Source organism: Leucoraja erinacea, chromosome 5 (genome assembly GCF_028641065.1).
Source record: "Leucoraja erinacea ecotype New England chromosome 5, Leri_hhj_1, whole genome shotgun sequence".
Taxonomy (NCBI): domain Eukaryota; kingdom Metazoa; phylum Chordata; class Chondrichthyes; order Rajiformes; family Rajidae; genus Leucoraja; species Leucoraja erinaceus.
Window position 1 is genome coordinate 18,281,740 of NC_073381.1, and position 25,766 is coordinate 18,307,505.

General features: G+C 41.4%; 1 protein-coding gene across 3 annotated transcripts in view; it reads right to left on the minus strand.

The window, feature by feature from the left end:
- The window catches only part of arid4b (AT-rich interaction domain 4B), a 136,630-nt gene that overhangs the window by 32,440 nt on the left and 78,424 nt on the right, over positions 1–25,766 (minus strand). For 2 of the 3 annotated variants that reach the window (XM_055635149.1, XM_055635148.1), the window contains 4 exons: positions 25,065–25,320; positions 22,026–22,198; positions 11,469–11,717; positions 7,739–7,823 (listed from right to left, as the gene is read on the minus strand). In XM_055635149.1, the coding sequence (XP_055491124.1) occupies positions 7,739–7,823; positions 11,469–11,717; positions 22,026–22,198; positions 25,065–25,320 (763 nt within the window). The remainder of the gene's footprint in view (positions 1–7,738; positions 7,824–11,468; positions 11,718–22,025; positions 22,199–25,064; positions 25,321–25,766) is intronic. The other variant, XM_055635150.1, reaches the window with a different exon arrangement.

The following is a 25,766-nucleotide window of genomic DNA, read 5'->3' on the forward strand; positions in this document are numbered from 1 at the left end:
TCCTCTCATTTCCGGTGTTGCTCGCTCTGGCCATGGAGGAGGCCCAGGACAGAGAGGTCGGATACAGAATGGGAGGGGGAGTTGAAGTTCTGAGCCACAGGTTGGTTAATGCGGACCGAGCGGAGGTGTTCGGCGAAACGATCGCCCAGCCTCCGCTTAGTCTCACCGATGTAGATCAGCTGACATCTAGAGCAGTGGATGCAATAGATGAGGTTGGAGGAGATACAGGTGAACCTCTGTCGCACCTGGAACGACTGCTTGGGTCCTTGAATGGAGTCGAGGGGGGAGGTAAAGCGACAAGTGTAGCATCTCTTGCGGTTGCAAGGGAAAGTGCCCGGGGAGGGAGTGGTACGGGAGGGAAGGGAAGAATTGACAAGGGAGTTACGGAGGGAGCGGTCTTTGCGGAAGGCAAACATGGGGGGAGATGGGAGGACGTGGCGAATGGTGGGGTCACGTTGGAGGTGGCGAAACTGATGGAGGATTACTTGTATGTGACGGCTAGTGGGGTGAAAGGTGAGGACTAGGGGGACTCTGCCCTTGTTGCGAGTGGGGGGATGGGGTGAGAGAGCAGTGTTACGGGGTATGGAAGGACCCTGGTGCGAGCCTCATCTATGGTTGAGGAGGGGAACCCCCTTTCCCTGAAGAATGAGGACATTTCAGATGCCCTGGTGTGGAACACCTCATCCTGGGAGCAGATGCAGCGTAGACGGAGGAATTGGGAGTGGGGGATGAAGTCCTTACAGGAAGCAGGGTGGGAAGAAGTGTAGTCCAGATAGTCATGGGTATCAGGTGTTATTTTTGTGCAAATTTACCTGAATTGCATTTGTATTATGATATTCAATTCTGCACAATTTACCTCAGGAAAGATACACCAGTCTATGAGAGGATGTAGTTAAGATTCTGCAACATCTTACCAGGCTAAATGGCATGTTGGCCTTCATAGCGAGAGGATTTGAGTATAGGAGCAAGGAGGTCCTACTGCAATTGATATAGGGCCCTGATGAGACCACACTAGGAGTATTGAGTGCAGCTTTGGTCTCCTAATTTGAGGAAGGACATCCTTGCTATTAAGGTAGTGCAGCATAGGTTTATCAGGTTAATGGCCGGGATGGCGGGATTGACAATATGTTGAAAGAATGGGTCGACTGGGCTTGTATTCGCTGGAATTTAGAAGGATGAGAGGATATCATAGAAACATATAACATTTTTAAAGGATTGGACAGGGTAGATGCAGGATATTGGAGTAGTCCAGAACCAGGGGTCACAGTTTAAAAATAATGAAAGGCCATTTAGCGTCATGTCTGGAAGAAATCAGGCACCGCTCATCACCTGGCCAATACCATACCTACGGTGAAGCATGGTGGTGGCAGCATCATGCTGTGGGGATGTTTTTCAGCGGCAGGAACTGGGAAACTAGTCAGGGTCGAGGGAAAGATGAATGGAGCAAAGTAGAGAGATCCTTGATGAAAACCTGCTCCAGAGCATTCAGGACCTCAGACTAGCGCAGAAGTTCACCTTCCAACAGGGCAATGACCCTAAGCACACAGCCAAGACAACGCAGGAGTGGCTTCATGACAAGTCTGTGAATGTCCTTGAGTGGCCCAGCCAGAGCCCGGACCTGAACCCAATCGAACATCTCTGAAGGGACCTGAAAATAGCATTAACGCTCCCCATCCAACCTGACAGAGCTTGAGAGGATCTGCAGAGAAGAATGGGAGAAATTACCCAAATACAGGTGTACCAAGCTTGTAGCGTTATATCCAAGAAGACGTGAGGCTGTAATTGCTGCCAAGGTGCCTCAACAAAATACTGAGTAAAGGGTCTGAATACTTATATAAATGTGATATTTCAGTTATTTCTTTTTAATTATTTTGCAAACATTTCCAAACACCTGTTTTCGCTTTTTTATTATGGGGTATTGTGTGTAGATTGATGATAATTGTTTTAAAATTTAATCTGTTTTAGAATAAGGCTGTAACACAACAAAATGTGGAAAAAGTGAAGGGGTCTGAATACTTTCTGAATGCACTGTATGTTGGCTAACTAAGCAATCTCATTCTTAACTAGGATTCCCTTAATCTATTCTTCCTATATTTCCATTACGAGCCTCCAGATTCTACCACTCACACCTTGCAATTTACAGCAGCCAATTAACCTTCCAACCTGCATGCCTATGGGATGAGGGTGAAAACCAGAGCACTCGTAAGAAAGTTATTGGCAAACACCATATAGACAGCACCAGAGGACAGATCACAGCTTTACTAGTTGTGCCACCTTTTACATCCACTTAGATACCTATTATCCCCTCTTTTCTGATGGTAATGTAGAATTTCGCCCATTTATAATTATAATGACCATTTCAACAGTGATAACAGCCGAGAAGTGTGTCATCTCATCTGTTCACCTCATCTAGGTTTCCCAGCTCCATGCATAGGTTGTACCCTTGGTGCCCTATCCTTTCCTTAGTTATTCTTTTGCCCATATGTGTTGTCTGTCAATGCTAGTTCAGGCACCCTCCCAATTCCTTTTAAATAGATAGTGTATTTTTTAATTTAGTTTAATTTAAAGATACAGCGCGGAAAAAGACCCTTTGGCCCACTGAGTCCGCGCCGAACAGCAATCCGCACACACTAACGCTATCCTACACACACTATGGACAATTTTACCGAAGCCAATTAACCTACAAACCTGCAGGCCATTCATGGCCCCGACCGCGGGTGAACAAGGGAGGAGGACTGGCTGAACTTTGTGAAGAATGCTGTGGTGGATGTTTGTGTTAAATCTTATTGTGTATTGTGTGTTCTTTTTAAGTGTATCGCTGCTGGCAAATTCATTTCACTGCACCTTCGGGTGTATGTGACGAATAAAATTGACATTGACTTTGACTTGTTTCCCTCCAGTTCAGGTGCAACACATCCCTCTTGTACAAGTCACCTCTACCCAGAAGAGAACACAAATGTCCACATAACCTTGCTCCTTGTACCAGCTCCTCAGCCACTCATTAATCTGTCCTATCTTCATGTTCCTACCCTCACCAGCACGTTGTTCTGCAACCAATCTGTTGATCCTATCCTGGAGGTCCTGCTTTTTTATCCTTTCACCTAACTCTATATGCATTTTGTAGGACCAAATTGATTTTCCTACCCATGTCATTTGTGCCATCATGCACAATGACTTGTGGCTGCTCACCCTCTCCCTTGAGAATGTCATGTACCCGCTCCAAGACATCCTGGACCATGGAACCAGGGAGGCAACATGGAAAGGTTAAATGTTTTTAAATATATAAAAGATACATGGTGGAATACTTGACTAGGTTGTAGCTTGTATTCCAAGTAGTAAAACATGGCTTGTCTCAGGTGATGTATATTGAGACAATGACCGATGCCTTTGAAATGTCTTGTCCTGTAAGTACCAACTGATACCAACTGATAAGATGCCTTTGAAATGTGTCTACTAAATGATAAGAGACAAGCTCAGACGCGTCGTCAGACGTGATGTATATTGGCTACATTTAGACCATGACTAATATCTTTGGTTACACAGAAAAGCTGGAGCAACTCAGCGGCTGCAGCAGCATCTATGGAGCGAACCAACTAGATAAGTTTCGGGCCGCCTTCTTCAGACTGATCAGGGGTGGGGGTGGGTGTCTACTAAAGAGAAAAGGAGGAGTACGGAAGGCTCAGACAGCAGGGGAGTCGTCAGAGACGTGACTAACAGAATTGGGAGAAGTCGATGTTATGCCCCCGGGGTTGACTCCCCAAACGGAATATTAGACCATTTGACTAATATCTTTGGAATGGAGGTGACCCAGGACAGAGACGGAGACGGAGTGGGAGGGGGCACTGAGCCACCGGGAGGTCAGCTAGGTTATTGCGGACCGAGCGGAGGTGTTCGGCGAAACGATCGCCCAACCTCCGCTTGGTCTCACCGATATAGATCTGCTGACATCTAGAGCAGCGGACGCAATAGATTTCGGCCCGAAACGTCGCTCCATAGATGCTGCTGCACCCGCTGAGTTTCTCCAGCTTTTCTGTGTAACCTTCGATTCTCCAGCATCTGCAGTTCCCTCTTTAACACTAATATCTTTGGAATGTGACTAAGTGACGCACACACACAATATAAAACACCATGCTAAGCTTTGTTCATTGAAGTGGTAGCATGGGGAAGTCAAGTGTCTGTTGCTTACTTGACTGGTATATCCCTGTCATTTCCGCCGGCCGATGATCTGTAAAGCTTGAGTTGGTTTACCTAACGTTTTTGTGAGTTGTCTGTTTATTAAGAAGTGAACCTTATCATTGGCGTAGTCGGCAGGATCTCACTGGGACCATCAACAGATGACTGTGTAAGGGGCTACAGAGTGACCAGGATCGGACAGGGAGAAAACAGCTCTAATCGGACCCTTTGAGATCGACTCCCGTAGAATCTCCCGGGAACATCTGTGGTCCTTCTCCAACGGCACAAATGAGCTGGTTCCCCGCTGAGGTCCTTAATACAGACAACGGTAAGAACATTTGTGCCTATATCTTGCTACTAAGAGAGTAGTCAGCGATTGGATAGAGCAAACTAAAAAAGTTTGTCATAAATTATGTATTTTGTTACGAGGAGAGTAGTCGGCGATTGGATAGAGCAAACTAAAAAGGTTTGTCGTAAATTAATGAATTTTTGCTACTTGGAAAGTAGTTGGTAAGAGATTTTGCTGCTAGGAAAATAGTTGGTAAGGTATTTTGCTACTAGGAGAGTAGCCGGTAAAGTGTTTTACTACTTGGAAAGTAGAAGTAGCCGGGCTGAGAGAAACATGCAGTTAGATTGAGAAGTTGCCAGCAGAGAGAAACTCACGGCTAGGTTGAGAAGTTGCTGTGCAGAGAGAAACTCGCGGCTATGGGGAATAATCTGGATAAAAGTGACGGGGAAACACCCGTCCCACATATGTGTTATTTGAATCCTAAAGTAACAAAGACTATAAAATATTAAGTTATAAGTTAACCGAACGTTTGGGAGATGAATCCTGGTCAGTCGGAGGAACATGGAATGTAGAAACTGTTAAAAAGGCAGAAAAGATGAAAAAGGATGGTATACCTAAGGATTGGGATGTGTTACAAGTAGAATGTAATTGGCATAATAAAACAACAGGGAAAGGCCAAAAAGGTAAAGACCCGATTGAGTCGCAAATTAAGCGACAATTAGTAAAAAGAAAAAAGGCGCCAAAACGAAATATCCCCAGGGACCCATTGTCTGGCATGGCGACCCTGTTTATGGAAGAGGGGGGGGATAAGGAACAAATTCGGGAGGGAAGGGGGAACAAAGTTGGGAATAGTGTACACCTACCCTGTATGTCCTGGCAGCAGGAGCTACCCCACTAAGATCCCATAGGGAGAGAGGGGGGGTTTAGAGAGACAAGAGGAGATTGTGAGTGACCCAACGGTTTGTGGGGCGTGGCATGATCCTGAATGACAGGGAGTATGACCAATCACAATCTGGATCACTGTCTAATCACAGCCCCCAGGATCCTGACTGACAGGGAATTGGACCATCCCATTATGAATGATAATGCCCATTCCTAGCAGATGAGTGTTTTCTGTTCTGGGCTTGGTTAATTCTTTTTCATTTTAACTCTCTCATTCCAACGAGAAGACAACTTTCACAACTTAAAGACAACGCTGGCCACTGCTCTAGCCACACTGCTAGCCTCAGCCCTCCCAGTCCACCTGGCCATTGTTAAGTGCAATGCCCATACGAGTGGCGTGACAAAGTCTCCCAGGGGAATGCCCTAGCTTGCGAATTTTGCACATTGGTCCCCACAGAACCAAAGATTCTAGTAGACAGAATGACCTTGCCAAGACATGGGTAATGTAAAGTTAATGCAGAGGGACGCCTCTAACGTGCAGCGCGATTTTTCGAAACGAGAGGGCTGCGCCATTGACTCTTTGATTGGCCTCTGACCTCGCCCTCTCGGACAAGTTTGTGTAACTGATGTTTTTCTGTCCGTTCTTTCATATTATATACATTGCCTTACGAATGCTGGTAACAATGGAGATATACATTAAAATTTAAAAACTTAATTCTGATGACCATTTTCCTTTGTGAAAATTCCATGTTAATTCAGTACATCACGTGTGGAATGGTGGGCAAGCTTATGAGTGTATTTGGGTGTATCAAAGTTTTAAGATTTTGAATAATTTCCATGAGGTGTGTATAATTGTGTTACTTTTGAGTGAGAATTTTGTTTTAAAGTGTGTGAATATCTGTGAGATTTAGCATATGGCATGAGGTGTGGCAACATGTGAGTGAATATCCCAGAAAAAAAATGAATTAAGAGATAGTGTCTCTTTATTAAGTTGCAGTTGTGTGGGGGTGGAGCCACACAGTTAATTTATTTCCCTTTGTTCTTTGGATATGCTTATCTATTTATGTGGAAATTAAATGATTCTTTGTTTTCTTTTAGCTCTTAAACAGAGGAGAGATGCAAATATGCAGTTTGTTTTGTATTATTGCTATTTTAAGGTTTTTTTTCCCCTATTTCTTATCTTTTGAACTGAGTTCAAAAAGAGACATGAATGCTTTTGGCATCTTGGTTAGAGTGAGATGAGATTGGAGCCAATATCACAGAGAAAAAATGTTAATTGTGGGAAAATTGTGATTAGTATACATTTATGAATTTGGGGAGATAGATTGGAACTGGGAATAATTTTTAAATTGTTTTTTCTTAAAAATGATCTATTTTTAAAGGGTTTAAGGATATTGGATTACTGATTTTGAGTTGAGTTGTTTTGAGAAAACTTGTTTTGATGTGATCATAGTGTTTATCTTTTAGAATGCAAATGAGCAGCCAGGTTCCTGTCTACAGGGAAGTAAATGTGTGGAGGCTTGAAGCATGTGCTGTGTTAGTGCTGTGGGAATTGGCAAACCTCTGAAGACTACTAAAACAGATGATATGGTCAATATCTCATTGACATTGTGGGACCTTCCAAATACAGTTCGCAAATTGGTTACCCTCTTTCCAGATTATACCTCAATAGATTTAATTGGCTAAAAACCACCAGCAAATCAGGATATTATAAAAGTCATCACACCAATTTATTATCGTCTGCTCAGCAATCCATAAATATATAGATGTTGAGTATTAGTTGAGCATGTTTAGTCCTTTATCCCCTTGATTAACATTCTCCTGAAATGCTCATACATCAGAACGCCCACGGTTACAAGCACCTACAGGGATGGCAACTTGTTTGGAATTCACTCTTAAAAATCAGGGATTGTTACATTATCAATTTTTACTTCTGCTCCCTACAATTGAAGAGATATTGAACTAAGGGAGACGTTACATTGAAGTAGAATGCTAACTGGCTGGAAGAAATGAAAATATAAACAATATTATAAAAAAAGAAGCTATTTTTGTTAGAATTGTAGGACAAAAGACTTCAAAATACTGAATGGACATTGGGACGCTGTGGAAAGTGTTATGTAAGTCAAGCAATTAAAGCAGTGATCATGTTAACTAGTTAAAGAAAACAGGAATAAAACAATACAGAACACAATATCACAGGGTTACAATGTCATTTGTTGAGAATAAATGGTCTAATTGCAATATTTATACTACTTTGAAATCCAATGCACAGACCTAACTATTTTTCAACAGGGCCATGATCAAACCATGATACATCATTTGTACAGTTTAAATATATTAGTTGTTCTTTTACAGAATATTTATATGTCAGGTGTCTGATATTAATATGCCTACCTTTATTTTCTTTCTGTGTTTGATTTTTGGAACATTTTTATCTGCAGGTCGCACTATTTTATCTGCCTTAATCCATTCATCATACCTGAAAAACAAAAAAGGAAGCTCACACCATGTGTTGGAATGATTAGCACAAGTAGTACAAAAGGTTCACGTATCACAATTGGCTCCCCACTGGAAGTGCAGTGTGAGTGAATCCACCGGCAGTGTAAACACTTATGATCAAAGCAAAGCTCACTTGAAATGAGAGAATACATGTATATAATTTAGCATTAAAATGTGCTTAATCCTGCTATGAGCCTCAGACAGAAATGAATATTAAAAGTTGCTGCCATGTGAATATGAATTCCAACAACATGGTCATCTTGAACAACACTTCAACATAGAAAAAAAAGAGAATAATTAATTTAACATAACGTTTTCTTTAACTGGTCCATGCAAACTAAATATGTGAGCAATGCTTTGAAATAACTTCCCCAATTAATTGGTAAAAATAAGCATGCATATCTTTCTTTTCACAAAAACAATTGAACAGCCCATGCATGGTAATGCCACTGTCAAAGTAAACAAGCCAGGGTTAAAAACAACCATGCTGCAGAATGGCTTTCTGGAACTTTAACAAATTAGCAAAATGTGTTTTTTGAAAGGGTTCAAATAGGTTCTAAAATGTATTCCAATGAACCAATTTGCTCGAATTATAAACTTAAGGAAATTCTCAAATATGTGCAACAAAACATTTTTCCACTTGGGTAGAAAATCATCAAATGGCTTGTTAACAGATTGGTCAAAAATTCTAGAGAGCTGTGGGAGGGATCGGTTGGGATAGTGGGGGGGAGAGCAGTGCAAGAAAATACTGCGGTAGTCTAAAAAAAACAACCAGAGGAATTGTAAATTTTGCTCCCCGCTTCAACTACATTTTAATTCTCCCCAAAAAATATTAACTCCACACCTTCCTTTTCTGAAAGGGAGAGTGATACAGAGCTGAGCTACTTCTACACCACTACGACAGAGCAGAGGGAGACAAGCCACACTTTCACCCACCCTCAATGCAGGCTCCACACAACATTTCAGGTTAAAAACAGAGCAGATTGTTTGCACAAGGAGCTCTGAATTGCTAGTGCCTCAACACTTAGTGAACCTTCCCATCAGTAAATCAGTAAACGCATTTACTCTTAGGCAGCTAAGAAGAATTGCATGTCCAAGAGGATTCTCTCAAACTGCAACAGATGTGCTGTAGATAGTATTCTGACGCATCTCAGCCTGATATGCCAACTGCTCTGTTCTTGACTACCTGAACCTGCAGAGAATGTTACACTGAATCCATCACAAGCTCACCACATCCTTCGATCCAGTCCATCTTCACGGTCCGTTGCATCAGGAAGGCTGAAAGTATTGTCAAGGATGTCTGCCATCCTGCCCATTCCCATTTTCTCTCTCCTACCTTTTGAGAGAAGATACAGGAGCTCGAAAGCCCAGATGATCATATTTTAGAACAGCTTATTCCCCGTGGCTATCAAACTCCTAACCAAATGTCACTTTCACATCCTCTTCCTGGAGGTGCTGCTATTACTCTTATAGCTCTACCTCATTCGGTTATTCCATTATCTTTTTACACTAATTCAGATTGCACTGCAATCTTACATCCTGCTGTTTTGCATTTGTTGTTATATTCATTGTTGTTAATACCATTACTGAATGCTATCTACTATATAAGCTACATGTAAACAGGGAATTTTGTTGCATTCTGGTCATATGATAATACACTAATCTGAATCCGCATATTACTTCTGAGAAGCAAAGTGAGCAGAACCATCTCATGAGTAAACATGTTCTCACTGTGCTGGCATCTTAAGTCACACTAAGTTCCATACATGCAGTATTACTCTTGCTCATCTGTGCTAGCTCCCCAATTTTAATCCTAATGTTCAAACATATCCACGGTTGTGCCTCTCGTCATGTCTTAACAAGATTTCAGTGCTTACTGACTCTGGCCACTTGTCCTTTCTAATTTACACCACTCTCCCCCCAACCTGCAAATTGTTGCTTTCTCATCACTCCTCCAACCCCAAACTCCATATCAAATCTCTCTGATCTCCATCCATTACCAAGCTTTTAAACATCTTTGCTTGGTATTATCTCTTGTGGCTTAGTTGAATTTTGTTTAATATGCAGGTACTATCGCAACATTTAAGAAACATTTAGACAGGTACATGAATTGGACAGGTTTGGAGGGATATGGGCCAAATGCAGGCAGATGGGACTAGTGTAGATAGGACGTTATTCAGTGTGGGCAATTTGGGCCGAAGAGCCCGTTTTCATGCTGTGTGACTCTTTGACTCTATGCCTGTGCACCACCTTGGGACATTTCCTCAGTGAAAAGCCAAACCAAATGCAAGTTTATTTAAGGAACACGCCAGACATTCAATTTAACAGTTAGAAGCACTACACATGCCTCATTCTTCGGGCACCGATGGGATAAAGTAGTTACTACTTTTGCCCTTTGAAATTCAACCACTCAATTCTGTTAGTTAGGAAGAAGGATGTTTTTAAAGGTTGATTGGTTTGCTCCCTTCTTTGCCGTAAATGCAAAGCAACCAGCGAACCCAGGCTTCTGCAGTTGAAAGGCATCTGGCGTTCAGATAACAAGGTACTACCTCTCATAACCACTGGTTACCTAACCCAAGATGATTATGCCAGAGGTTTATCACAGTGTCAGAATCAAGGATAGACACCAAAAACTGGAGTAGGCAGCATCTTTGGAGAGAAGGAATGGGTGACGTTTCGGGTCAAGACCCTTCTTCAGAATAGAATCAAGGATCCAGATTGGAGGATACAAATTTTCAATGCAATCTTTAAATTATACCCAGGGCCTCAGCCCTCCTTTCTTTTTCCCCATCTAAGTTTTTTTATTTACTAGAATCTATAATCACAAAGAAACAATCTTCAAGATTCTCCAAATCAGACTCCATGCACGCCTCGTTTGTGTCAGTCCAATGTTGGCAGCAGTGCCTTCAACTGCCTAGGTTCTCCCATAGGCCCACTTTTTCCAGTTTTGCCTACTTCTCTGAGACTCTCTTTAAAACTTTCACTTGTATGTGGTCATAACTTCCATTATTTCCTTAGGTTTCTTGGTTTTCCTGTGAAAAGTCCTGGGATACTTTTCCACATTAAAATGGTGTTTCAAATGCATGTTGATGTTGGTTAATATGACGTGTTCAGTGTAGATAGTGTTCAGTGAAGTAATGCTTTTATTATGCTCAGTTTTCTTGCCCCCTTCATTAAGGAATGGAAACACTTCACATCAAGCAAGAGCATCTCCGAGCCAGTAGCAATGGAAAATGAGGGAGGGTCAACAAAATTTGAAAAAAAAGTCAGTCTCTGCAGTTAATGCAATGATGCTTCCAGTACAGGAATCTAGCATTTAGCGGGACTAACAGCGTAATTTACAGCAGCAAGGCAGAGAGTAAAAGTGCAAATACGTCAATTTACTTCAAGGGTGGTAAAATATTACAGCAACAGAAGGAAAAGTGCTGGGCAATGTTCACTAGATCTGCAGAAAACCCAAGTCCTCCTGCACAAGTTCCAAAGCACTAACTGGAAGTCTACAGGCTAGAAGGATAACAAGACTATTAGGAAAGAGAAGGAAGATGCGCCATATTAATGGAGTGATTTAATTTGCATTGACCTTCCCCTTTAACAACTCTGTATGCGGTTTATACTTCTAACTCACCTCACGTTCCAGCCACAGTAGTGTACCAGGTACAGGACCATTCCACCCTCCACGTCACAATCTTTAATGCTGGCTTCATAGAGCTTCTGGTTCCTCCCTCGACCATATCTCACTTGGACTTTCATTCCTGGTGGGTAGCACTCAAATTCTTCCTCTTCATCTTCCCTCTCTTCACCATCATCACCAACCTCCTCCTCTTCATCTTCCTCATCCTCTTCATCTTCCTCATCCTCTTTACTGCTTTCATCCCTAACCCCGGACAAATGAAAGACATGTATGTTTTTAAAACAATATTAACAACTGCCTTTTGAATATTAAAAATGGCCACTGTGATGTGGTGAAATACTGCAGTATGGTTGTACTAGCTTCTCTTTCCAAAATATTACTAATGCTGAGCACCCACACCGTGCTTCCTTCTGCAGTAACAGTGGAAACTTGTGCTGAAAGTATGCCCAAAGGATAAACAACTCTTGACCACCTTTTATTACCACTTTAAAAGTGTTGTTTAAAAATGCTATTATATGGAAGTGATTTAATGCAGTATTATTTTAAATACATGAGGGGACTCCACATTTCCTAAGCAGCTGAAGCAGTTTGCAATGGTGCAGAGAGCCAAGGGCAGACACTGCACACCCGAAGGATGGTACTGAAAAGTGTGTGATAGTTGGAAGATCTGTCACCTTCCAAGGGAGGTGAGCAGAGACAGAGAAAATCCTTCCTCAGCACTGCACGCCACAACTGCCACACACAGACACAATGTTCACCATGCATTATATACCCAATGCTAGCACCATTAGAAACACTTTTAAACTTGAATTAGAACTATACAATGCGGGAATGTTTGTATAATTCTCAAGTTTTCATCTAACTTTTATTTAAAAATAATTTTACTCAAATTATTTTTGAGTTGCATGGATGACAAGATCCGACCGAGGTGACAAACTAGATAATAAAAAGGTGCCCACATCTTTGCTTATAAACCATAAAGCTCTCAGGTTCTGCCAATTCCTGCCTTTAAGGTCCAGCAGTGCAGCCCTACCTGTGCTTCTATACCTATTTTTTTTTTCTGGTTTACCTTGTTTGAACATTTTGCAGGCACAGTAGCTTGGTAAAGCATTCATTTATTGCCATTGTTCCATAGGCAGATGTAGTCTCAGTCTGTTAGGAGCAACCATCTGATACATCAAATTAATGGGAAAAGTGAGTTCCAATTCCAGGTATTTGAGGTTAACATAGAACACAACTCAGTGCAGCACAGGAGCAGGCCATTCAGCCCACATTGACCGTGCAGAATGTGATGCCAAGATCAACTCTTATCTGCCTGCATATATTACATATCCCTCCATTCCTTGCGTAGCATGTGCCCATCCAAAAGTTTCCTAAATGATACTATCATAATCTACCTCCACCACGACCTTCGACAGTGTGTTCCAGGCACCCACCACCCTCTGAAAAAAACTTGCCCTGTCTACACCTTCCGTGGTTGTATATACTTCTATCAGGTCTCCCCTCCACGTCCAGCTTTCGTTACCACTCTATCTACTTGTGTTGCCACTTTCAGGGAGTTATGGACTTGGACCCCAAGATCTCTCTGAACATCAATGCTGTTAAGGGTCTTGTCAATAATTTGAGATTTTCCCCTTACATCCATGAGAGGAAAAGATCAGGTATATGCACAGAGTCTCTTGCCCAGAGGGCATAGGTTTAAGGTGAAGGGGAAATGATTTAATAGGAATCTGAGGGATAACTTTTTCACACAAAGGGTGGTGGCTGTATGGAACAAGCTGCCTGAGGTGATAGTTGAGGCAGGGTCTATCCCAATGTTTAAGAAACAATTAGACAGGTACATGGATAGGGCAGTTTTGGAGGGATGTAGACCAAACACAGGCAGCTGGGATGTTGGTCGGTGTGGACAAGTTAGGCCGAAGGGCCTGTTTCCACGCTGTATCACTCTATGACTCTATTCGACCTCCAAAGGTGCAACACCTCATGCTTCCTCGGATTAAACTTCATCTGCCATTTCTCCACCCATTCGTTGATCTATATCCTGCTGTATACAACAGCCTTCCTCACAGTCTTCAACCCCAACAATATTGGTGTCATTTCCAAACTTACTAACCAACCCATCAACATTTATGTTCAAGTCATTTGTAATTATCACAAACAACGCAGATTCCTGTGGAAATCCACCGGTCACAGACCTCTAGCATATATTCCTCCAACCACAACCCTCTACCAGTAAGCCAGTTTTTAATCCATACGATCAAGTTACTGGCAATCCAGTGCAATTTAATCTTCTGCATCAGCCTACCCTGGAGGACTTCATCAAATACTTTTCTACAATCCAACACTGTAGATCATCAATCACCTTTGTCACCTCCTCAAAATAAAATCAATCAAATTTATAAGGTATGACCTGTTGCATAGAAAGCTGACTGTCTCTAACTAACCCATTCTTTTCCAAATGGGAGTAAATCCTATTCCTAAGAATCTTCTTAAATAGTTTCCCTAGCACTGACAGGAGTCTCACGAACATAATTCCCTGGATTCTCTCTACTTCCCTTCTTAAACAATAAAACAATATTAACTACCCTGCAGTTCTCCAGGATCTCGCCCATGGATAGTAAGGATGCAAAGATCTTTGTCAAAGATCCCATAATCTCTCTTGTCTCTCTCAATAACTATGGATACATTCTGTCACGTCTTGGGGATTTATCCACCTTGGTGTTCTTTAAGAACCTCAACACCACCTCCTTCTTAATCTCAAACAGCCCTTGCATATTTAACTCCATATCCTCCTTCTTGGTGAAGGCAGATGCAAAGTACTTGTTTGGTACCGCACTTACATCTCCTGCCTCAAAGCACAAATTCCCTCCTTTACCCTTGAGAAGTCCTATCTTCTCCCTGGTTACCCTCCAGCTTTTAATGTAGGTATAAAGATCCTTGGGATTTTCTTTAATCTGCCTCACCAGTGACATTTATTGGCCCCTTTTGGCCCTTCCAATGTGCTGCTAGAGTACTTTCCTCCTTGTTTTATATTCTTCAATGTTCCTGTCGGATTTAAATCCTCTTAAATCTTGTATACGCTTCCTTTTTTTTGGACCAAATTTAAAATGTTTTTATTCATGCAAAGTTCTATCCTCTTTGCTATCCTCATCCCCTCTCCTCACTGGAACATGATTGTACTTTGATCAACTGGCCTTTAAATGACTCCCACATGTCAGATGTACCCATAACAACACGTTCCAGGATAAACACGATAAAACCAGGTAATTCACAATGTTTTATATATTTTTTCCTGCATGAGATACTCCCAGAATCTAAGTATAAACATTATCTCGTAAAGTAAAAGTTCCAAAGATATATTTCTCAATTAATTTTATCGTCACGAGCAACCTTAGCAACCTTTGTGGAAGCTTTGATTTTTTGCTCTATTTTCTCCCTCCCTTTACAGCACTGCAAAGTCTTTCTCCAATAAACAAGGAACACTGCAGAAGTGGAAGTTGTATACTTCAACAAACATTCCACAGGGATTTTAAAACAAGATTCTGATTAAAGTAATCTTCCATATAATTAGAGTAAAGCCTTGTTTGCTCTTCAATTGACTGACAGTTATGAAGTAAGCCTGCTGCCTGGAGCTAAAATAAATTAGATCAAATTAGTCTTCACATTTGGCTCGCTCACAGCCTGCTCAATACAATTGGAACGAACGTTGCAGCAAGTTTAATGATGCAGCCAAAAAAAACACAAATGATTACGACATCTTTGCAATCCATCCCACTCTGTATCCCATCTCAGTCTGAATTACTAACTATCCAACTATGTGCTATATCACTATAGGGAGGTTTCACGGCAGTCGGGTCACGACCCGTACTGTTGCTACACTACTCCAAATGGATTACACGCGATGTACTGCGGGTAGACACTTACCATTGTTTCCAGCGTAGCGGGCCCATTAAAACCCGCTGAAATTGTCAATTTTTGTGCTGTAAATAATTATGGAAATCGGGATAAGCGTGTGAGACATTTAGCCTACTTCAGAATTCAAAAAGTGAGGAGAAATGATGGTAGATAGAAGCGAGAGCTGAAGGGACAACAACAGCCAGAGTGCTTGGCGAACATTGGCTGTTTGCTCACTGCATTTCATCAACTAAGGCAGTATTTGTGTTTTTTCTTGATTCCTTTGGCCTCTAAAAAGTTTCAGAAGTGATAAATCTGGCTGTAAATTTTTTAAATCACCCATGGTTCTCGTGGGTTTTTACATACAAAATGAAAACGCATCTGAAGAAAAATTTACAGCCAGATTTATCACTTCTGAGAATTTTTAGATACCAAAGGAATCAAGAAAAAACACAAATAATGCCTTACTTGATGAAATGCAGTGAGCAAACGCGATAATTCCCGATATTTTCAATGTTTACCAAGCACTTTAGCTGCTGTAGTCCCTTCAGTTCTCGCTTCTCTATACCTTCATTTCGCTTCACATTTGAAATTCTAAAGTTGGGTACATGTCTCTCACACTTACCCCGACTCCCACAATTTTTTTCAGTGCAAAAATTCAACATTTTGGCGGTTTTTAACAGGTAGGAAAGTACGCGTTTCTAGCATTAATAACATATACCGGAAGTGACGGATGTCTTCCAGTTGGATTTAGCGGCTCCGTGCGTCGAGCCTTATGACCCAGTGATCTTTCGTGCAACCACCCTATTCCTGCATCAATCTACCCGATCCTGATTTGAAAAGCAAACCTACTCTAATTTTACTCACCCATATCCAGATATTACTTGGGTACACAAAAATGCTGGAGAAATTCAGCGGGTGCAGCAGCATCTAAGGAGTGAAGGAAATAGGTAACGTTTCGGCCCGAAACATTACCTATTTCCTTCGCTCCATAGATGCTGCTGCACCCACTGAGTTTCTCCAGCATTTTTGTGTACCTTCGATTTTCCAGCATCTGCAGTTCCTTCTTGAACTCCGGATATTACTTGCCAGGTTTTGGCCTGCCCCTCCCCTTTTCCAGCTCCCTCCCCTCCCCCACCCCAACATCACTGAAGAAGGGTCTCAACCTATCCATGTTCTTCAGAGATTATGCTTGACCCACTGAGTTACTCCAGCACTTGGTGTCTTTTTTGTAACCCAGTATCTGCGGCATCTCTAATCTTACTAACTATATTGTCAGTTTTTGTGCCTTTTCTTCATCTTGAATACCTCTGCTACTTTTACTCATGATCCCTCCAGAGATTTCCTTGTCTTTGTATTATGTATTCCTGTGCTAGCATTCCTATCGCTACTTCCCTGTTTGCATATTTCATCCTTCAAACTCTAAACTCACAGTCCCCATTAACAAAAGGTACACAAAAATGCTGGAGAAACTTAGCGGGTGCAGCAGCATCTATGAAGCGAAGGAAATAAGTAGGCATACCTTGAGATTTCGCAGTGGAGTAGACAAAGTGTTTAAGAAGGAACTGCAGATGCTGTAAAATCGAAGGTACACAAAAATGCTGGAAAACCCATTAACAAAATGTCATTCCCATGTATTGCAATTTATATAAATTGCAGACCCTTGAATTACCCTCTTCATAAATTGACTTAATTGAGAGTTAGGCAAGAGACACGAGCGAGTTAACTCCCCCTTTCCCTTCCTCTCTACCCTCCTCTCATGCCTTGTTGCATGTTCTCTTCATACTTTTCTCCACAGTACCTTTTCCTCTGCATTTCAGTTCAAGGGTCTTTTAGCCTTTCCTCTCCTCTTTATACTTTTTATCGCAGGCGCGCTTCTTTCCCTGTTCTCCCCTGCCAAGAATGAGTTCAGAAGCACAGCCAAATTAAGAAAAGTACCATGATATTCCATTCTCAATCACTTCCCCGATTCATCCTTCATTAGACTCCATGCGGCATGCCTGACATGGATTGAGATCATTACCCTTAGGAAGGGATATTTTTTTCACAGGGTGGGGAAATGGAAAGGAGAGGCTGGGATCTATCCTGGAAGGAGCTATTACAATGCTGTTTTGGAAAGTTAAGTAGCTAAACATATTGAAATATTAATTATGTTTTCAATACCTATCGATATAACCTGGTGCTTCATTGAACGTTCATTGAAATAAAATAAATAATCAAGCAAAGGAAATACATGAAGATAGAAGTAAAGTTAAACGTAGAAAATAATTGACTTGCATAGACTCAAAGATTACATTTCAGCACACGTAAGAATTTGGGAGCCAGCTTTATTGCCGTAGAAAAAACAGCCATGTGGTAATGGCCAGAATCATTGGCTAATCTGAACAAAGCCATTTGTATCAAAAGTCTTGATTTCACAGCAGCAAAATTCCTTTAATTTGCAAAATATCTAAAACTGTCAATGTTTTTGTTTTGAAAAGCATAAATTCCTTTAAAATGCAAAACTGAAACAACACAAAACGCTGAAACATTCAGCGGGTTAGACAACATCTGTGAAGAGAAAAACAAGGGTAATGTCTTAGTCTATGATCTTTTGTCAGAACTGGGAGAATTTGTTTTGCGCAGAGTGGGGGGAGAGGGGGGGGGGGAGATAGAGAGAGAGCGCAAAGGGAATGAATGACTGTGAAGATTTGGGGTAGGGTAAAAGACCTAGAAAGACTAAGTAAACCCCTCAACTGAGAGGCTGTGAAGAAGACTTTCACAAACAGCAACTGATCGGTCTGGAGGAGATGTAAATAGAAATCACAGGAGAAAAACAAAAACATGCTGGAAATGTGTGACATAGAACACAGCAATTGCTCAAAACCTGAAATAAAGGAAAATGTCATGAAAACACTTACCATGCTAAAACTTTGACATTTCTTCATCTTTCCATAATCCTGGCTTCTTCTCTACCATAGCTGACATGCTTCAATCAGTCCGTTTTGTTTCCTGCACTTCCTCTCAGAGAAATGGCAAAGTTCCCTTTCTTCTCTCCTTCCACCTCACTGGCCTCCACATTCAAAGGATTATCCTCCATGTTTCTGCCACCATCAAGATGCCATGACAAAATACATCTTGCCCTTCACTCTGTACCTTTCAGCATTCCGAAGAGATTTCCTCTGCGTCTCCTCAGTTCAGTCTCAGATCTTCACCAACATCCCCCCCACTTCCCACAGTACTTTCCATGCACCCACAGACAAGGCAAAGCTTGCGCTTTCACCTCATTCCTTCCCAACATCTGCAGACCCAAACACTCCTTCCAAGTGAAACAATCAATCATTTGTACTTCTTCCAATTGCATTTAATGTGTACAATGTAGTCTCCTCTACAATGGAGGAACCAAGCTCAAATTGGTTTACCTGGAATTTCCAGTTGACCATCACTTTAATTCTCAACACACAGCCACTCCGACTGCTCTGCCTTCATCTTGCTACACGTTCCAATAATGCCCTAAGTAAACTTCAGGAATAACACATCGGAAGGGTCTTGACCCGAAACGAGTCTGAAGAAGGGTCTCGACCCAAAACGTCACCTTTCCCTTCGCTCCATTGATGCTGCCTCACCCGCTGAGTTTCTCCAGCATTTTTATCTACTTTCATCTTCAGTCTAGGTTCGCTACAGCCCTTGGGGTTCAACAATGAACTCAACAATATCAGAAAACCAGCCTTTCCAGTTTCTGCCAAAACGACAATTCTGTGTATTATAGAAACGTGGTTGTGAGAGGCATGCGCCTGGCAGCTCAATGTGCCCAGGTTTTGACCTTTCAGACGAGATTGGGGGAAGGGGGGGGGGGGGAGTAAAAAAGATGGAGATGCTGCTTTACTAATCAGGGAGAATATCATGGCGTTACTCATAGAGAGGGTACGTCCACTGAGGCATTATGGGCTGAGCTAAAAATAACAAAGGAGTAATTACTCCGATGGGATTATATTATAGGCCATCCAGAGCCAGTGGGAAATAGAGTATCAGATATGTGGACAGATTATGGAAGGATGCAAGAACCACAGGGTTGTTGTAGTGGGTGACTTTAACGTCCTCAATATTGACTGGGACAAGACTCGGGGCAAGAGGATCAAACGGGGCAGAATTTGTTAGGTGTATACAAGGTGGTTTCCTTAAACATTCCACGACTTGTGCAATAGGCGACTCTCGTACTCAATTCACAATAGGTTGTCTTGTTTCCTGAACGACCTGTGTTATTGCAACGAGAGCATGGCGAGGGCCTCATGTCCGCTACACAGGGTTATTGTGGCTCTTGATATAGCCTCTGGACGATAGCAGGTGAAGAAAGGCTCACTGGTGCAGACTAGTAGTGGCTACTAGTTTTAAGGTGAAATGGCACAAAGCGCTGGAGTAATCAGCAGACATAAATCACCTTAAAGAACAGACCTGACCGGAAATGTCACCTATCCACGTTCTCCACAGATGCTGCCTGACCTGCTGAATTACTTCATTACTTTGTGTCATTTTGTACATTAACCAGCCTCTGCAGTTCTTTGTTTCTACCTGGTATATAAGGTGGAAAAACTTGCATAAAATCTGACTTGCGTAAGGGTTTATCGAACATAACCCTTACATAAATCAGGGAGTGTCTCTATGCGAATAGATCGACATGAAGAGGGACCATACTGGACTTTTTGTGAGGAAACGAGCCTGGCCAGGTATCTGGTGCTATGGTGGAAGAAGATGATCCTTCACTGTTGGCTGATCCAAAAGATTAAGATGTACGGAATTCACAATGACTTGGTCATATGGATTCAGAACTGGCTTATTCATAGAAGACAGAGGATTGTGTAGGAACTGCAGATGCTGGTTACACCAAAGATAGACACAAAATGCTGGAGTAACTCAGCAGAACAGGCAGCATCTCTGGATAGAAGGAATGGGTGACGTTTCGGGTCGAGACCCTTTTCCAGCCCTGGAGGATTATGTTGGAAGATAGATATTCTAGCTGGAGATCTGTGACCATTGTAGTTCCACAGGGATCTGTACTAGGGTCAGAAAGTAGGCGCTGTTGATGATAGCAAACTTTGAGGAGTTACAGACAGTGAGGAATGCTGTCAGATGATACAGCGGGATATAGATCAGTTGCAGGAATGGGTGAAGAAATCGAGTAAATGCTAGTATGAGGCGTTGCACTTTAGGAAATTGAATGGAAGGAGAGAATATACGGTTATTGGCAAAACCCATAACAGCATTGATGTGCAGTGTGAGTCCAAATTCATAGCAGACTGAACGTGGCAGCACAAGTAGATAGGATAGTAAAGAAGGTAGTCGCTAGGGGTATAGAATATAAGAATCAGGAAATCATGATGCAACTTTGAATATAGGATATAGGACTTTGGCTAGGTCGCATTTGGAGTCATAGAATTATATAGCGTGGAAATATAGTGTGGAGTACAGTGTGCAGTTCTGTTCGCCCCATTACAGGAAATATTAAAAGGCTTTGCAGAGGGTCAAGAGGAGGTTTACCTGAATTAGAGGGTTTCAGCTACAAGGAAAGGTTGGATAGACTTGGATTGTATTCCCTGGAATTTGAGGTTGAGGGGAGATTTGATAAAAAAATATTCAAAATTATGAGGCATAGATAGGGTACACTATCTATCATAACCTTTTTCCAAGGGTGGAAATGTTCAATACTAGAGCTATATGGTGGGAGGGGGGAAAGTTTAATGGAGATGTGTGGGGCAAGTTTTTTGTTTTACACAGAGAGTGTTGGGGGCCTGGAATGCATTGCCTGGAGTGGTGGTGGAGGCAGATACGATAGTAGCTTTTAACAGGCTTTTATTTTGGTACATTGAAGTGCAGTCCATTCTATTCTTCCACAGTATGGTATAACATTTTCTTCAATTCATTAACACATCTTGCAATTCACACACCTTCCCCAAACACATTGCACAGGACATCTTTAACACCTTTAGATGAAGCAATTTCATGGTTTAGAAATTAGTTTGCATCAGACCCAATCTTTAGCACAGCTTCACTATGCGATTAGACGGAGGGGAGAATCAACAGCTTTAAGTTCCTGGGCATGCATATCTCTGAAGATTTGTCATCAGCCCAGCACAGTGAAGCAAGCATAAAAACCCCCAAAAGCCTCTACATCTGCAGAAACTGCAGAAAATGGTCCATCATAGATACTGACCTACCCACCACCGAAGGGAACTGCTCAAAGAGGCAGCTAATATCATCTAAGACCCACACCACCCTGGCCACAATCTCATCTTGCAACTACCATTAGAAAAAAGTTACAGGAGTCTGAAATCCCTGACCTCAAGGTTCACGAACAGCTACTTCCCAGCAACTATCAGGCTCTTGAACATTGCACAACACTAACCACAATGTTACCTTAGCAAACTATGATCTAGTAAGGACTTTGTTTTAGTTTGCATTACATTATTTGATTTTGCACTATTATGGTCAGGGTATCTAGTATTACTGAATATTTATTTAATGTATTGTTGCATATTTATTTGTGTGTTTTGCATCGATGGGCCTGTAAACCTGCAGCCAGTAAGAAATTCGGTGTTCTGTTGCCGGTACACGCCAATGAACCACCCTTGAGATAAGCAACTATGCTCAGTAATTCCTTTTATAAAATTATGGAATACTCACCCATGTTTTTCTTTATCCACCATTTTTTGTCCTTTTAATTCTTCAACTTTAAATCTTGCTTCATCTTTGGCATCATAGATTTGACCTGCTTTCCCTTCCGCACTTTCTTCAATTTTCACTTTGCTGCTATCTGGTGCCTGTGCCAAGCATTCGGGCTGGTGTCGTTTTCTTGCCTGAGAGGATAGAACAGCTTGGTTATTAACTCACAAAGATGAGGCCCATTCTATTTGTCAGGTGGTTTTGGAGGGGTAAGGGAGCAACGTGCAGGATTAGGGGTTGTTAGAGGGTGGCAGGATAGAGTAGTAGATAAGGGTTGATATGCTCTCAGTTTCACTTTTGCATACAAAGGCGTGGGATAGAGAGCAGGTTTGTTCTGAAGATAGATCTTTACAGTACCTCAGAGGTGATGGAATAGACCAAGAGTTATCAGCACCAAGTCACTGATTCAATGATGACTTGGCGAAACCCGATGTAGTATTTTACCAGAATAATGCAAGCCACATGACAAGTATTTCCAGTTCCCAGTGGTTTTATGAAATGTACCCAGGCTTATCTCTCAGAAGGAGGTCACACTTTCAAGCTGCTGATTGAACTTGTTGCCTTCTTATTCGATGTTTACCAACTAAGCCACATTTAATGGTCCTATCAGGAACAGTGGGCAAAACTAGGACACAAGACTTTTGGATGTGGGTAATATCCAAGGCAGGGCTCCGGTCAATGAACACAGGATCATGTATCAAAGGAAGCCATTCAGCCCACTGTATCTCTAATATCAATTGCTACCAGAAGCAGCAAGATCCATTGGAAGAGAAAAGGTCTGCATTTCTGCAGCACATTTCGTACCTTCACACATGTTAAATACTTTAAAGCCAGTAAAGTACAGTACATATCAATTTCAGGCATTGATGTTTTGCAAGCAAAGACAACAACCACAAAAGATAATAGACGTAAACGTCTCAATCTGTAAATCTGATTTTGTGCTTAGTTGATAATACTACTTGAGGAACAAAAGTCTAGCAGGACAGCTGGAAGAACACCAAAATATTATCATCAAATCTTTAACATCTAATAAATGAGAATGAGGCCTTGTTTCAGCCTTTCATCGTAGAAATGGTACCTGCAATAGTGCAACACTCCCCAGTACTGCCAGTCTGAGGTTGTCAAGTATATGAAATAAGGACCGACTCTGGTAAAGTTGACAATATGGGATAAACCTCGATGTGTGTGTGTGTGTGATGGCTTGCTTGGGTAAGACAGATGTTCCAGGGTCTGATATAATGCACGTTTGATTAAAGCCAGTTGTAACATGGAAAACAACAGCCTGTTACAAGGCTGATGGCTGACGATGTATATCCACCTGTGATATACAATGCATCCAATGAGTATACATGATTAATCAAATCGCTTTTGAAAGGCACCATTGAATCTATCCCATTACTATTTCAGACAATGTATTTCACATCATAGCAATTCAATGCGGAAATATCTTTCTCTTCATCTCAGCAGTACTATTTTCTATAATTTCTCTGGGTCTAGAAAAGGGCATTATTGTATTGGCTTTTTATGGCATTAAAACAGCAGAATAATGCTGCTTGTGGAAGTCGTATGATCAAGATTTTCAAAAGCATGGTTCACAGTGGTGTCATCAGGTTTCTATGAATCACGTCCCGTCAACTTCAGTACAATTTATTTTGAGTGAACTATTACGATTCTTAAAGCAGTTGCTATCTCAGCGGCCAGTGTTAAAGGGACATATTACAAGATAAACAGTACTCCTCCAGCTACAGTGAAGTATGGCCAATGAATAGATGTTGCAATGGTTGGAGGGAGGAGAGTGCACCCAGCTGTCTGTTGCCAAGAACAATATATTGTCCAAGAAGCTCGTGGAGCCCCTCAAAACTAATAGACTTGTCTTAATTGACAAACAAGAATTATTTGCTAGAATATGGTCTCCATTTATTGACTTTTTGAAAGGGTAAATTGGTCCTGCACGGACGTCTGACTGAAGCTTGAACCCAGGATTAGATGAATAGTTATGTTTTATAATCTACGGACCTATCTCTAAAGTTGTATTATTGATAATTTATTTTATTCTTTTTTTATCATGTTTTTTTCTCTTCTTTCTCACTATCTATAAAAAAAAATAAACAAATAGAAGCAGAGTTAATATATAATTGATAAATGAGAATCCCTATTACTCTGATAGCTGGAATCCCATCTATTAACAATATGTAATTGATATACTAAATGTGTTTTGATTATGATATGTACATGCTTCTAATAAAAATATTATTAAAGAAAAACAACAAAAAAAACTACTGCTTGGCAGGAGGTAATCAATGAGGTTTATAGAGTGGAGTCCATGAAAGCCCACGCTTTGGGGAAGCCTGCAGCCACAACAAATTCAGTTTCCTCACTATGCCTGCTCTTGTGGATCGAAGAGAAAATAGAGAAATTCTGTCACCATATGGTGGAACTCCTACATACTGTAGATGTGGTAGGAGAACCCCAGAAATAACAGACGTGCCTTGGTTAAGTCTGATGCAACTATGGGGCAATGTGAAGAACTTGCTAGACCATATCCTCTTTTGTGACGGAAATAGTTTCATTCATTCAAAAAAATTCATTCAGGAATTTGAGTATCTGTCAAATCTCCCCTCAACATTCATTGTTGCAAGCAATAGACAATAGACAATAGAAAAACTCTTTTTTTTTCTAATCAAAGTGCAGAGTCTGCCCCTGGACATCTGTTAAAGAGTTGCACTCTTTAAAGAATTAAAGAATTAAATTAAAGAATTATTCCAGAGCCACACCTTCCTTTTGTTCATCCTACAGCTGTTGGCAGTTTAATGAAACAAGACAAAAGTAACCAGACAGCAGCCATTTGATAAGGCGAAAATTGAAAATAACAGCTGACTGCCATCCTCACCTTTGACATGAGATATTTAAAGGGTACCAGTTATTTTTACCCTGCACGTTGCAACAATTCACAAACATCAGCCAACAAATTAAAGTAATAAAATATCTTCCAAAACTTACCCTTAGGGATTTTGCTTCCTGGCCCTTCAGTTCTTCATCCTGCACAATCCTTTTGCTTTCATTCTCATTTTTGCCTTCAAATTCGGCCACTGGTGATGTAATACTGGCAACCTTGTCTTTTTCTTCTTTGTGATCAAGGTCATCATGACCCTTTTCACACTCTTTTTTTTGTTTTTCTGCTTTAAAGTCTGCTTGCAGTGATGTTGGAAACTGAATGTTAGCTGACTTGCAATAGTCTTCAAAGCCACATAAATACCTGAAAAGAAGACAAACATTTAAGATGCTAAAATGTCTAGTCCCTTCAACAAGCCAACAAGGGTATCAAAGGCCTCATCTACTCTACAATTCCTTCACAGATAATCGTTAACCAGCTTAGTTCCTCCAGCAATTTATTTTTGGCTCCAGGTTCTTGCATGTGCCGGCTCTTGCATCTCTCGAGCCTCCTTCCTTGCTGTATTTCCACATCACTTGGTTGGATACACAAACGGGAGGACACGTTTAGCATGAATAATTTGGACAGGCGCTTCATGGTCATATGCTGATACAGCATTCTAAAAATTAGCTAGAGTGCCAAATGATTTGCAGCATATCAAATTTCTGCTTTATGTCGGCTAATGAATGCAAAAGGAAAACTGAATGAGGTCATGCAACTGATGTGAGGTTTTGCTGTGAAATACGAGGTATTAATAGATGTTGCCTTCA